The 13,344-nt window shown below is 49.1% G+C and overlaps 5 protein-coding genes across 5 annotated transcripts; 2 read left to right on the forward strand and 3 right to left on the reverse strand.

Annotated features, from left to right (window-relative positions):
* Positions 1-15: 15 nt before the first annotated feature.
* Positions 16-2,428, reverse strand: cog6 (Golgi transport complex subunit COG6). The gene is made up of 2 exons (XM_032064389.1): positions 2,100-2,428; positions 16-2,031 (listed from the first exon to the last, which is right to left on the reverse strand). The coding sequence occupies exons 1-2, from the start codon at positions 2,400-2,402 to the stop codon at positions 88-90; spliced, it is 2,247 nt and encodes a 748-aa protein (XP_031928424.1). The 5' UTR covers positions 2,403-2,428; the 3' UTR covers positions 16-87.
* Positions 2,429-4,581: 2,153 nt separating this feature from the next.
* BDV27DRAFT_144572 (pyridoxal phosphate-dependent transferase) lies at positions 4,582-6,518 on the reverse strand (the record flags this gene model as incomplete). The annotated part of the gene is made up of 2 exons (XM_032070279.1): positions 4,582-5,321; positions 5,885-6,518. The coding sequence occupies 2 exons, from the start codon at positions 6,516-6,518 to the stop codon at positions 4,582-4,584; spliced, it is 1,374 nt and encodes a 457-aa protein (XP_031928425.1).
* A 2,182-nt stretch (positions 6,519-8,700) lies between these two features.
* On the forward strand, positions 8,701-9,713 carry BDV27DRAFT_127117 (uncharacterized protein). Its single transcript, XM_032066689.1, has one exon. It carries the CDS (start codon positions 8,826-8,828, stop codon positions 9,684-9,686), a length of 861 nt encoding a protein of 286 aa, XP_031928426.1. The 5' UTR covers positions 8,701-8,825; the 3' UTR covers positions 9,687-9,713.
* BDV27DRAFT_127119 (heat shock 9/12 family protein) lies at positions 9,689-10,708 on the reverse strand. The gene is made up of 3 exons (XM_032066690.1): positions 10,184-10,708; positions 9,937-10,129; positions 9,689-9,880 (listed from the first exon to the last, which is right to left on the reverse strand). The coding sequence occupies exons 1-3, from the start codon at positions 10,215-10,217 to the stop codon at positions 9,838-9,840; spliced, it is 270 nt and encodes an 89-aa protein (XP_031928427.1). The 5' UTR covers positions 10,218-10,708; the 3' UTR covers positions 9,689-9,837.
* A 149-nt stretch (positions 10,709-10,857) lies between these two features.
* BDV27DRAFT_105576 (NYN domain-containing protein) lies at positions 10,858-12,819 on the forward strand. The gene is made up of 2 exons (XM_032064390.1): positions 10,858-12,102; positions 12,164-12,819. The coding sequence occupies exons 1-2, from the start codon at positions 11,191-11,193 to the stop codon at positions 12,782-12,784; spliced, it is 1,533 nt and encodes a 510-aa protein (XP_031928428.1). The 5' UTR covers positions 10,858-11,190; the 3' UTR covers positions 12,785-12,819.
* Positions 12,820-13,344: the final 525 nt, after the last annotated feature.

Consider the following 13,344-nt stretch of genomic DNA (forward strand, 5'->3'; position numbering starts at 1 on the left):
TAGAATCACATTATATGTAAGGAACTTTATATACAAAAACTGGGGTTTAGAGTATATTGGCACGGCATGGATCGGGTGCGAATTTAATCAACTGAGCAAGACCCGGATCTCTCCCGTTGTACGGGGGAAAAGTCTTCTTAGACCCCATTCGTTCTCTCCCTCCTCCATGCCCTCTTCGCTCTCGGCACCAGTCTCACTTCCTCTGTCCACACGAGTGACATCAACCTTACCTCTTGCCTCATCGGCACCAATGATCATACCCTCAACGAACTCGAAGTCGCGACAGAATGCCTCCACCGCTTCCTCCGTCACGCTCTTGACGAACGCGGCACTGCGCAAGCGCTTCAGATTGTCTGTGGCATCCATCAAAGCGGATGGGAGGAAGTCATCAAGTTGCTGGCTGACCGCGATGAGAGCTTCAGGTTGGAAGGCCGGGAGAGTCGCAATATCAGCCAGGTTAGGTGGTTGCTGCGGCTGACTCTCTGGCGGATGTGAGGGTTGCTTCTCTGTTTCCGCGGCTGGTTTGGCTAAGGATGATTGGGAGAAAGGCTCAAGGGCTGTGAGCAATACCTGGAGACCAGACTCGTCCAGCAGGTAGCGGTGTTGAATATCCAGTAGATCTATGCGGAGAGACGAAAGTTTTGTAGAGATGGGGTTGAGATGTGTTGTGCTGACGAAAGAGTATTCCGAAACGGTCGTTCGTGCAGTGAGATGGATGTTGGTCAGATAGATTGCACGCGCGGTAGCATTGGATAGCTCTTCTGCCGACGACGTCGCCAATTCCAAGAATGGATCAAACGCGGCGCGGAGAACAGGGGTGAACCGGTTTTCGTTCGAAGTGGACTCCAGATCATCCACTCCGAAGGAAGCTTCATAGGTCTTCATGAGAGAAGTCAAACCTTCGAGTGCGTCGACTAGGAATTGGGGTGTGGATAGATCCTCCGAAGGAGTCAGAGCTAGGTGGTCGGTCGACAGACTGCTAACTACTTCCTTCATAAGAGCCTCAAAGTGGCTGAAAGTGAACTTTTCCAGGGTCCCCAATAATTCTGCCAGGTTGGAGTTAGGTCCCAGTAATTTCTGAAAGGTCGTCCGGTAGAACGATAATAGACCAACAACTTTGTAGCAAGTAACTGGGTCATCATGACCTTGGATCACCAACTCGACTCGCTGACGTAAAGCTCGAGAAACTCCGATCAGGTCCCGGTTCACCAGGTCACTGAGAGCCTTTTGTCCATCAAACGCGACTTCCTCATGCTCATCAATACGAGACCAAGGCTCGCTGCTGAGTCCGGCCTGGATTCCCCTTGCAAGCTCCTCACCATCAGCCACAAACAGGGCTTCGAGGGCCTCCCGCTCAGATACGGTGGTCGAATGCACCCAGGCCAGCATGTCTCCAATATACCTCAGGGGGTCATGAGCAGAGAACTCAATTGGCTTCACATTGCTATCACCTGCAGTGCCGGAAACCGCATCCGTAAGAGCGTAGTGGAAGGCATCAGAAAGGGTATAATCACGCGCCTCTGCGAAGAAATCCAGACAGCTGTGGAACAGGCTCGGTCGTTCCGCCAGCACTCGCAGCGCGCGTCGGATCGAGCTACTGATCCGGGGATCTTCCAGATTCAGTGATTTGAACTCCTTCTGGATCCACCTGTAGAGCTTCTGATACGCAGAGTTGAGATTTCTGGAGCTCTTGTCCATCAGCTCCAGACCCAGTCGCTGATTCTCTCCGCCCAGTAAAGCTTCGCAGTCGCGGTGCACCTGCTTCACACGGGCGAGCACGTCGAAGAATTGGTCATTGATGGGGTCCTCCAGCGACGTCAAGACCAGAATATCATCATCCGAAACGACGAAGTGCTTCGTAAAGGCGTCGAGCAATTGTTGTTTCGTTTCGGCCTCCTTCTTCTGGTTCATCAACGTGGAAGCCTCCTCCAAGACCGGGGCAGTGTCTTGTCTAGCCAAGCTAATGTGCTTTCGCATTTCGTCGCATGTCTGGTTCAAGCTGGTAATTACGGTGCCGATTCGCTTCAATTGCTGTTCCATCCATACGAATTAGCATCAATAACTTCTTTCCCATTCCCCTCCCGTCATTGTTAGATTACCTCCGCAACTTTCCCAAAGTCCCGTACGATCTCCGCATTACAATCGACTACTTCCTTCTGCACGTCCAGCCGCAATTGTCGTCGTACTTCCGGTGTGTTATGTATGTCTCGCAGGCTGAGGGTCTCAAGTGCATCGCGTATGTCCGAGTCCGCATAAGATGCGGAGAGTACACTTGTCAACCGGTTCGTCAAGGCATTGGATCGCTGCGTCGCGGGCGGCGACAACGGGGAAGCGGCTGGGGAAGGTGTCCTGGTCGAAGCATGACTGGGATTAGCCCCAACCGGGGGGAAATAGCTGGTCATGGAGGATTCTCTGGTGCTCCGTGGAGAGGGTCAATTGGCGTACGGGAAGCGGGAAGTTCAGCGAACACCGCCGGCCACGCATTGACGTTCAGTCCATAGTGCCAAGACTCACTAGTACATATACAGCCACCTTCCTCGGTATCCCTCTATTGGAAGTAAATAAATAAGAGAGAAGACTTCGATACCCAGTTCTAATATATATTAGTAGACAGTCTCGAGTGTAGAAGAACCAGTATCTAGTAGTTCGGTATATGCAGGGACCAGAGCACAGATCCGGGTTGCCATAGTAAGTAGTACCACTGCTGTTTGAGAAGTTAGCTACTCGTACAGAGCTGGTAATTATTGAGAACGGTAGAGTCGAAGGCTTAAATTTATACCTTAGGAGTAAATAGTGAACTAAGAGTAAATAAAAGCAAACATAAAAGTCAGGTGTAAACAATTAAATTACTTATGCTCAGCATGTGGCCGCATTTCGCTGAGGTCATAGCTGAGAACTTACATAGATAGCACTGACGAGCTAGCATATACTCTCTGCAGGACTATCATTTCGGCAGAGAGATATATCATAAGTAGGCTCCACTAAATATTGCAATAGCCTCATATACGGTTGCACAGATGACCCATAATATGCCGGCCCTGTGACTTTTTCAATAGTCGATTATAGTGGAAACTTAATTCATGTGTGACACACCTTCCACAGAGCCAATATTACTAGAGTTACAGACCCTGCAACGCTGCATCTAGTTTAAAAGCCGCAGCTTACTGATGTGTGGGTCTGCTCATCTTCAGACCTAAGAGACGGCTATGCAAGGGCAGAGCCTGAGTGTCGAAGCGTACCAACCCACATCAGTAACTGTGTAGAAGTGATCAGTTATACTACTGAGCCGAGAATGATTAGCTTCTACAGTCTCTCTCAGTTTCTGTGTGACTCGGACAGAATATCTACGTTGTAATATGTCCCTGGGTACTGCTGAGCCTCTTCAGCTGAGCGGGTCTCGGGGTCTATATAATCCTCCCTCGTTAGAGGTGAGTTGCTCTCTTCGACAACCGTACCGTTTGTCCCAGGCCTACGCATCTCGATGGCATCGTCTAGGACACTGGTCGTCGTCGTTTGCATAGCCATAACGAATGATCAAGAAAGAGTCAGAACCCAGAGGTTTCCTGTCGTGTGTAACGCAATAAGACACTCTAAGAGTAATACTGGGGGACTAGAGGGATCTAAGAAGTAATAACATAGGTGTTGTTGCCAGTCCAGGTAGTTAGATATCCCTATCACAGTAAGCTACCTGGACTCAGCCATGGGTCAAAGGCGGGGGAAGGCCCGATCCGTGGTGTGTGAGCAGGGCTACGTTGTCTATCCCCGGGGTAGTGGTGGTGGCTAACCGTCCGGCTTGAACGCTAGGTGAATCTCCGGATCCCCGCTAGGTATGTAGTAGTATCATCCCACTCGTCTAGGATTAGTTACCTCTGCAGTCTTTAGTCATAAGCCAGCCAGGCTGGCTATCTGATTACAGACTCTCCCACCAGTGAAACGAGCTTCGATATTCAAAGCAGAGCTATTCGTAATAGTCCAGATCAGCTAGACCATGTAGGAAGAGGGCATAGAAATAGCAACATGCGGTGGGGATAGTCATCCATCTCTCCAGCAGCCCCGTTACCCGGGCCCGACAGCTTGGCCATACATTAGCGCATTATAGGGTTGTATTGGCCTTGATCTCAGCGCCTATCCGTGGCATAAGGCTATTTGCACTACTCCTCACTTGCAACATCTAGACTAAATCACTGTAACATCGCAGGGATGCCTCCTTTCGTACTTCTGCTTAAGGAGGTGTATTGGAAACCCGGGGCCACGAGTCCACGATTAACCCTCCGTTCCATTACTCTATCAGCCAGAACTCAAAGGTTTTACCAATTTTCAGTCCACTTGATAATTGATTCAATCAATTTATGGAATGGATTAGGCTAACAAATAATTATCAAAGGCATTGTAATTTAAAGCAGGGAGAACGCGTCGGCACACGCAGTACATTTATCTCGTAGTTGTCATACAGCTCGACGAGTGATTAGTGACATATCATGGGACCATATGTGATAAGCTGAGATCTTGCAAGTAGTATGGCATATCTGTCATGGCACAGCTGGTATTGATCTGTGCCGTGATTTTCACTTGTCCAAACTCTCAAGAATGAAGGGCTTTAACAATCCGTTTCAATCCCTCATCGAGCTGGGCACGGTGTTGCGAAAAGGTAATACGGAACCATCCGGGCTGCTCACTACCAAAGTCATCGCCAACTCCAAGGTGCACTTTATGCTGCGCCAACTTTCCTGCCAGCTCCCTACTTCTGTTCCACTTTGCAGAGTCGCTGTCATCAGGTGGACCGTTTGCTTGGATTCTCAAATAAGCTGTTAATAGATCGCACCAGACAAAGAACCCCGCGTTCGATCCTCTTGCATAGCGTATTCTGTGGTCATCCAGATATGTGACAACATAGTTGTAAGCTGCAGCAAGCTTCTCATGGTTTTCCTCAATATATCGGTCCACGAACTCTTCATCTTCGAGAATGGTTGTCGTCAGATAGTCTGCGAAGCCAGAAATCGAGCTAAACTGGCCTACCCCTCGGGTCGATTCAAGCAAGTCGCCGTTGTCTTGGGAAATAATCACACCTAGTCGCACTCCATTTGCGCCAAAATCCTTACTAACACCCCAAAGCACATGAACAAGCTTCGGGTCGATCAGTCCCTCATGGTCAATGGAAAGCACTGAAGTAAATCCTTCCATGCGCGTTGCCCCGTCCTGACCATATCTCCAAACTGACAGAGCATATATCTCATCGCTGATCAGATGAACGCCATGTTTTTGACAAAGCTTCATCAGTTCCACAAGGAATGACCAGAATTGCATTGACCCAAGGGGAAAGTCTTTAAGGTTTGCGTTCGGCGTTCTATTTAGCTTGCGATAAGTTGGACGCGCTGGAGAGCTAGGGCGTCGTTTGCGCGTATATCTGCTGAGCCTCCGAATCCGCGAAAGAGGTTCTTGTCTTCGAGGAAGAAGCCCATCAGTAGCGATCCTCCTACCAACGTGTAAAATGTGGTGAAAAGCTGACTTCAAGAAAAAGGAGAGGGCTCTGGAGCCATGTTGCTGTCAACAAACGTTCCAAGACGCCTTCTTCGCGAAGAATGAGCCCCTCTAATAGCTGTTGCAGTGCTCGTTCTTCTTCCGCAGTGGCGGCCTCTTGTTTCTGAAGCTCTTCTTACGAGGTTAATTTAAAGGAACGAAAGCTCTTCTACTCTAAACAGTACATAGTTTCTGGCACGATCCAGTTAAGTGAGTTCGAGAAGGAGACATCAGAGACGTAGTTTCAACTTGAGATCTTTCTTAGTTACTTGTAAATATAAGAAAGTATAAAAAATATTGACCGACCTATATCAGTGGCGGGTCACTGATACTGCCTCAGGTCAAACCTAATGTTGGAGCTCGTCACAGGGGTTGTGCGGGTTGCAGAGCATAATGGCTCGTATAGTACAGCCATGCTCACGGGAACTTATGATGGCTTTTTCGTATTTAGACACAGCAGAAACACTGACAGGATCTACCTCGTCGAAGCTGACTGGAACGAGCTTAGCCCCTGGCTGCAGGCAAACATCTCTGTTGAAACCTCGATAATACGGGCGCCCTACCAGCATCCCTTCACCCGGGTCACACAAAGCCCAGGAGCAATGCTCGGTTGCAGATGAAACCCCATTGGCGGCAACTATCTGCGACGGCTTAAGCGCTTTTGCTGGACTGAGATAACGAGTGAGAAAGCGAGCGATGGCAGTTTTCAGCCGAACAGACCCCGTGATGGTGTCGTTCAATAAAAGGTGCTGTCCGGGAAGATCGAAGTTGCTGTTCATGCAATGTAGTAGACGTTCTTGCATCAGTGCATTGTCTGCAACCCCGAGTGTGACATAGCCGTGAGGGTTGCTCTCCAGATGCCAGAGATCGTTAAGAATGTCCCAGAGGCCATTGCTTGTGTTTCTCAACGAGGTACTTGCCCTGAGAGACAGGGAATGTGTAGGTCGGCTGGCAGTACCATGAGGCACGCCAACTTGTTGCACAATGGATGGATAAGGCATGCTGACTGGAACTATAAGCCTTAGAGAACACTTCAATCGTCGGGATGCCGCAAACATATGATGGTCCTGTCGGTCTTTTTGAGTTACTTAGATTTCTACGCCGCTTCTTTAAACGTCTATTCCAGTGGTACATGTTACGGGTTCTTATAGTAACATATTGCACTGAGTCACGCTTTGAGAGGGGTCTATTGAGAGCCCGCGGGCTCACGTATAATCAAGGGATTCAAGGCCGAGTTAGGGCTTATCCAAATTAGCTCGTTTTGGAAGTGGGTCTCCAGAGCGCCTTCCAACAACATCCAGACAACGACTCATCTAGGAGAGGCTTGAGCAGCAAAATCCTCGGCTTAAAGGCACCCGCTCTTAGATCCAAAGCCTTACAAGGATAGAGTATCCGACATCATTGCATTTTCAACAACTTTTCCACGCCTAGCTAATTGAATATCGCTGATACAGTGGGTTCAAGCGCGATAATAAAATGCAGGACATCCATTACCCAAGGTCTCCATATTGTGGACATAGGATTTAGCCACACTCTAGCTAATACCCTGGGCTGTTGGTTATACCAGTAAACTTAACTAGAGCAAGATGTATAACAGAGCGCAGCGACCTAGGCAGAATGATAACAGTTAAACATACATTGCGGAGAGTTAAAATGCAAAACGCCGAGACAAGCTCAAGTTGTTTAGACCCTACAAGTTAGGCACGAAATGACCGGGTTTGACTAGTTCTCATGATCAGCCTATCACAATAGATCTCTAGACAATAGAAGACCGAAGGGACGTATCACGTTCTACTGCTAAGTCGGCTAGGTATCTTGAATGCTGGATGATCCATAAACTTTCTGCGCGATAAATCAACATAGATTAAGCTGGGTCCAGAGTGAAGCCAGATTTGCTTCGCCCCCCGTAAAATTACTTCCTATTTAAGAAATGACAATGAGTCAACTGAACTTCTTCCTGTGAGCCTGTTGGAGTGAACTTGCAAAGGGTGTCGAAAATGTCCGGGCTGTCCTAAAGATGCACAAACAGGAGCGACAAGCGGGCAAAGAACTATGTTGCTATAGTAGATACGCCTCTCTCTACCCCGCCCTACGGGTGTCACCATCGGGCAACAGTTGGGAAGATGGTAACGGAAGTGGTGTTAGAGTCAAGCTGCAGTAGGATTCATTGCCTATGTGCTCAGAAGCAGGCGGCGTTTATATCACCCTAGCACATCACATCACTGCAGCCACTTCTACATTGCAGTCACGCCGAAACAAGTACTCGATCTTGCACATCAACCGGAAACGGCGTCGTTCACAATCTGGCAGAAAGTCACTGTGTAATACCTGTACTACAGTTGGTGCACGGGGGTTAATGAGACTTCCTACGCGAAGTATTTAGGCTACCTGGATGCGCATGATCTGTATCCCGAACTGAAAGTCAGGTCGCTAGCAGAAAGTATGCGGGAGGCCTTTGCTGGAGGGCAAGGATTTGCAGCTCAAGTTGGCGACGAGTCCTTTTGGACGGGTCTTGAGGGGCTCTTCGTACAAGGAGAGACTAAATGAGTGTTTGCTAAGTGGTAGTCCGGATCTTCGTTCAAATAAGCACTTATTTTGATTAGACCTTGCTTGTATGAGCTCCATGTATAGCGACGTTAAGAATACGACCAGCAGTGAAAGATGGATACGACAATTTAGGTGACTTACATGGAGTTGTATCGGTAATTCCGGCCTAGGACTGATATTTTTCTTTTTTCTTTTCTTATGATCTTTAGAAAATAGAAAATCTACAATAATGGGAAAAGCTAGGGATTTAAGTCTAAGTCAGGTTTTATGTATGTGAAAACTATACTGTGAAACCATTAGACAGGTAGTAGTGGAATATTTTGTCAAAGTCCCTTACAAAATGGGGATGTGAAGAAATGTACGGATACACGGGAACAAATTAAAGAGGCAGTAGGCAGTAGTTATATATTATAGACGATTTGACTGAGGGCTCGTATACGCAGTTTGGATCCCTCGGGACACGCACCTTCGTGCTCCCCCCACGCTCCGGGCCGCTCAAAGCGAGCAAAAGCGGTGCCAAGTCGGGGCCTAAAGCGGAAAGGGAAAAGTCACTGCAGTGAGTCGATTTAACTAAGGCATTTAATGAACGCTTTGTGCAGTAACTAGGTTAGTGGTTTGTTTTATCCGTCCCACGAACCGCAGTCCACGAACCCCAACTTCAATAGATCAGCCACCATCCCCTAGCGAGTACCTTTCCAATTCTTATCGCGTTTACTCTCAGAACCTGATCCTTTCCGTGTATATCCCATCGCTCACCGCCAATGGATAGCCCCCTCCTTTCCCCCGCCAAAGCGCGACAAGCAGCCATCCAGGCGAAAGATTGGGCCTATGTCAACTCCTGGCTAAGTCGCCAATATGCTCCGAACCCAGTGCCCACATTCGAACGCAATGAAGATACACTACGGACATTACTTGCCCTAGCGGCAGCCAACGACACCGCCGACGAGGAAGCGTCCCTCCTACACCAGGCACGCGAACAAGCTGTGCAGGGATTCAAAGCGCGCGAAGAGACAGAAGAGAAACAGAAGAAGGAGATACTCGACGAGTTGGAATATTGCCTCGATGATAGGGGTGAACAGGATCTAGACGATCTAGCGAAATCGGCTGCGGCATTGGGTGCTCTGAACGCGGAGGCGGGACACCTGGGTCAATCCGTACTCGAACTGACGAAGGAGGAATTTGGCGCGCAAGACCAGCTGGCCAAGGTGGATATGCTACATGATTATTTGCAGAGGGAATTGGAGGCGCTGCGCCGGCAACTGGATGAACTAAGGTCTGATCCGGCGTATGAAGTTCCGGCTGATCTCCCGGCTATGACGGCTGAGTGGACGAAAGGCACGAAGGCTCTCGCTGCTAAAGTTGGTGAATATCAGGATAGGGTTGCTGCTTTGAAAAGAAATCAAAGTAAAGGGCCTACGTTGGGTGAGGTGCTAGCAGAGGAGGAAGACGTCAAGAAGCTTATGAATACGGTCAGGAACTTGGAACATCGGGTTCAACTGTTCCAAGACCTTCCTACAGACATCCAAGGGGCGCGGGCTAAGTATCGGGAGTTGTTAGGGGAACTCAACGAGCTTACCCAGGAACGAGACTCGAAGCTTGGTCAATCTATACGGGGAAAGTGAAATGGTTCAGAATATTAAGTTCTGATTAATTCATATGATGGTCATTAATTGACACAAAATACTAAGCTTAATACAGTACATGAGGATTAAATCATCAGATCATAAGAAGTATTCATGATGAACGGTCACGGGTGATCCTCCAGACTCAAGCTTAATGGTCACCGAGACCCATCGCGTTCTTGGCCTTGTCAAGGCTGCAAAGTCGGTTAGTCTCTCGACAATAGCTCGAATACACTGCATGAACACTTACATCGACTCGCCGGTACCGCCGTGGTTCTTGTTGTCATGCATGCGCTGGCCCTTGTCGAAGGTCTCCTGCATGCCAGACTTCTGGTCGTCGGGCTGGGCGCCACGGGCGAAGCGGTCACCAATATCAGTGGCGCCCTCCTTCATCTTCTGCTGAGTGGACTTGGCGGAGTCAGGAGTGAGCTCCTCCTTGGCCTCTGCGGAGGAGTTAGCGAGATATCCAATGCAGCATTATATGCATGTCAACGTACTGGTGCTCCAGTCCTTGCGTCCGGCGTCAGACATATTTGCGAGTGGTTTGGTAGAAAGTGTGAAAGTGGTTAAAAGAGTAGAAGTTGATAAGAGTGGTTGTGATTCGATTGTTTGTCTTGTTGAGATTGATGAAGAAGGGATTAAGACCAGGGATTGAAGGGTTTATATATCTTTCATCTGCTTCTATATCTGTACCTCCATGACGTTGATAACCTTGATTTGCTCCGCGAGGCAATTCACCCGAGGCACAAGTAATGTTGAGTCTGGCCTCTGAACGTGAATCCAGAACTGCGTCCATGGAACGATGATCATTGAATGCGCGTCATGGTGACGAGCGAACCCACCAATGACCATCTACACAGCCATGCAATTGGCGATTCCAGAAGAAAGCAGGAATAAAAAAATCGACCTCGTCATTCCTGCGATTCTAGATTCTGGGACGAATGACGTCGCCATGACCTACAATCCAGGCTAGCCCAAAACTGGATTAGTGGTTTTGGTGGGCCCGTGGGGAAATATAATTCCGTTCGGATTATCTATTTCAGCGAATGCCGAAAAAGTACCTTCTCTATTTGGATTAGTGTTGTTACCGGCTCAAGGCAGCAAGCGGTAAGTAGTGGCAGTACCATGACAGTTGTTCACCGCCACGCGGCGAGTCATTGCAGGCGGCGAGTCTCCGAGTCTCCGTGCCTAACCTAACCTAACCTAACCTAATCAACTCTCTCTCTCTTCTGTCCTTTGTCAACTTGCCTTCTTTCAATGCGTTTGGCGTGAACATCGTCGTCTGGTCGGGTCTCAATGACCACCATGTTGATGCGCTTTATCTTAATGCCCTATCTTTTGCGTTCGAATTGTGCGCATTAATAGTTGTCTGTCTTCTGTACTTGAAAGCTTTCTACCCTTTCTGTCTGTCTTTCCAACCCCGCGTATTGCCACCAAGGCACATCCCTACTTCGAGCGGAATTCTACACAACATTTTACCTGACATCCGAGTCCATTGCTGTCAATGCCATCGTCGGCTACATCTTCTTCGAACTGGGATTTCACTCCGGTGATTAATCTACTGCGCTCGCCGACGTACAGCGGCGGTGACCGTTCCATCACTGCTCGCCACAATGACTGCGACCAAGCTCCATCCACTCCCGGCACGGTTGCTGCCCAAGCTCTAAATGACTCGGCACCCGATCTGAAGCACGAGAGCGGTGGACCCCCAAAGCTTGGTGACTTCTCCTCCCTATGGGATTTCCTTGGCAACACCACCCCTCCGGTTGGGGCAGAAGCTGGCCTTCGTCAAGCCACCAAGGAAAGCATTATCGAACAACCTCCACAGCAGCCTAAGCGGATTCAGATTCTCAAGCGTCCTTCTCACGGGGCCACAAACATTGATAGCCTTGATAAAACGCTTCCGCGTACGCCTCCTCGGCCGATCCCCTCATCGGATGAGTCCAAGTCCCACAAGGCTACCGTTGAATATCGTACCCCAAAACATCGTAATCAAACCAAGCAACCAACCTATGAAGCTCTTCACTTGTCGGAAAGCACTGCGGAAGCAGAATCCGACAGCCCGAGCATCTTTGACCCATCCTATTCCAAACGGGGCGTCGTTCCTTTCATCCCGTCTCAGGTGGGCATCGCGGAGGCCTTAAGTGAGTCGTCCGATACCCCGCCATCCTCGTTTGATGAATCCGGCGGGGCATTAGCCCCTATCGCTATTCAAAACCTCCCCGGCGGCGCCATTCGTGTGCAGCCCCTGGCGTACAAGTCGGCAGCCGATCGAAAAGTCGGTCTCTTAACCAAGTTGTTGAAGAACTTTCCCGACTATGCAGAGACTATAACTCAAGTGGGGCGCTCTGGGAAGTCCAAACCAGCCTCTCCTCTCACATGTCGCCCGATTCATGTCTTTGTCGATATGTCTAATGTAAGTTAGCTTTGCCCGTAAATGTCATGTCAACTTCTGCTAATTATCGCCATTTGTCCAGATTATGGTTGGGTTTCACGATTCTATGAAAGTATCCCGAAACATCCCTGTGAAAACACGGATCCGCCGCTTGCCACTCTCATTCCAGAACTTCTCGTTGATCTTGGAGCGTGGTCGGCCAACGGCCAAGAGGGTCTTGGTGGGCTCCGACCGCTTCGCTGCGATCGACGACGGCGAGAAACTCGGCTACGAGATGAACATTCTCAACCGAGTGCACAAGGTGAAACAACCGACTCGTCGTCAGCTGAAATTCCGCAAAGGTCCTCGGGCGGGCGCTCAGGACGGAGGCAGTGGTTCTGAAACGAACGACGCACCGGAAGAGCGCTGGGTCGAACAGGGTGTGGACGAAATTCTGCATCTGAAGATCCTAGAAAGTCTGTTGGATACGGATGAACCAGCGACCATCGTTTTAGCTACGGGAGATGCGGCGGAAGCCGAATTCTCCGGGGGATTCATGAAGATGGTAGAGCGAGCGCTGCGGCGGGGATGGACGGTGGAACTGGTGAGCTTTTCTCAGGTCACCAGCTACGCCTATCGCAAGAAGGAGTTCCGCTCGAAATGGGGGAACAAGTTCAAGATGATCGCGTTGGATGGATATATCGAAGAGCTATTGGACATGTGAATTGGGATGGTCTGGAACCAGGAACGCTCTCAATTAATTAACCTTTTTGCCCTATGAGCTTAGATACCATTTAAGATATTAGTAGTGGGGCCGTCAGACATGCATTGTTTCGCAAGGGTCTATATTCAATCATAGTTGTCGTGCGGGCTGAGTCTCCTTTACCTGATAAGTTAGTTCTAGACCGTAAGTCCCGTGAGTCACGCCGAGGGGCATCTCGTGTGAGATAAACGGATAAATGACCCCGCCCTCCAATCAGACCCCGATAAGCTCACCGCCCGCCAACAACGACGAGACGTCATGTCCCTCATTGGCCCGAAAAGCTTCAATTTCCATCCCAAAGCAGAAATCAATCTTTCTTTTCCCTCTCCTCTTGAAAAAACATAACATAACAATCTTCCTTCATGACTCACGACATTGTCACAAAATACCTATAAAGACTTAAAACCATCCCATCTTGAGAACATCAACACCACAATACAGTCCCTTCCAACGACACCCAACCAACGCAAAACAATAAGAACCGAACCTACCCCGCATCACCCATTATATTAACCAAAAAA

The sequence above is a fragment of the Aspergillus caelatus genome (assembly GCF_009193585.1).
Source record: "Aspergillus caelatus strain CBS 763.97 unplaced genomic scaffold BDV27scaffold_71, whole genome shotgun sequence".
In the NCBI taxonomy this organism is placed as follows: domain Eukaryota; kingdom Fungi; phylum Ascomycota; class Eurotiomycetes; order Eurotiales; family Aspergillaceae; genus Aspergillus; species Aspergillus caelatus.

Excerpts from the sequence above, each read along its gene's own strand:
- BDV27DRAFT_127119 (XM_032066690.1), bottom strand. The coding sequence starts at position 10,217 with ATGTCTGACGCCGGACGCAAGGACTGGAGCACCA. Across the intron at positions 10,130-10,183 it reads ACGCAAGGACTGGAGCACCA|AGGCCAAGGAGGAGCTCACT; the intron begins GTACGTTGACAT and ends ACTCCTCCGCAG. Across the intron at positions 9,881-9,936 it reads GGCGGTACCGGCGAGTCGAT|CCTTGACAAGGCCAAGAACG; the intron begins GTAAGTGTTCAT and ends CCGACTTTGCAG.
- BDV27DRAFT_127117 (XM_032066689.1), top strand. The coding sequence starts at position 8,826 with ATGGATAGCCCCCTCCTTTCCCCCGCCAAAGCGCGACAAGCAGCCATC.
- BDV27DRAFT_105576 (XM_032064390.1), top strand. The coding sequence starts at position 11,191 with ATGCCATCGTCGGCTACATCTTCTTCGAACTGGGATTTCACTCCGGTG. Across the intron at positions 12,103-12,163 it reads TCTTTGTCGATATGTCTAAT|ATTATGGTTGGGTTTCACGA; the intron begins GTAAGTTAGCTT and ends CCATTTGTCCAG.
- cog6 (XM_032064389.1), bottom strand. The coding sequence starts at position 2,402 with ATGACCAGCTATTTCCCCCCGGTTGGGGCTAATCCCAGTCATGCTTCG. Across the intron at positions 2,032-2,099 it reads ACTTTGGGAAAGTTGCGGAG|CAATTGAAGCGAATCGGCAC; the intron begins GTAATCTAACAA and ends TGGATGGAACAG.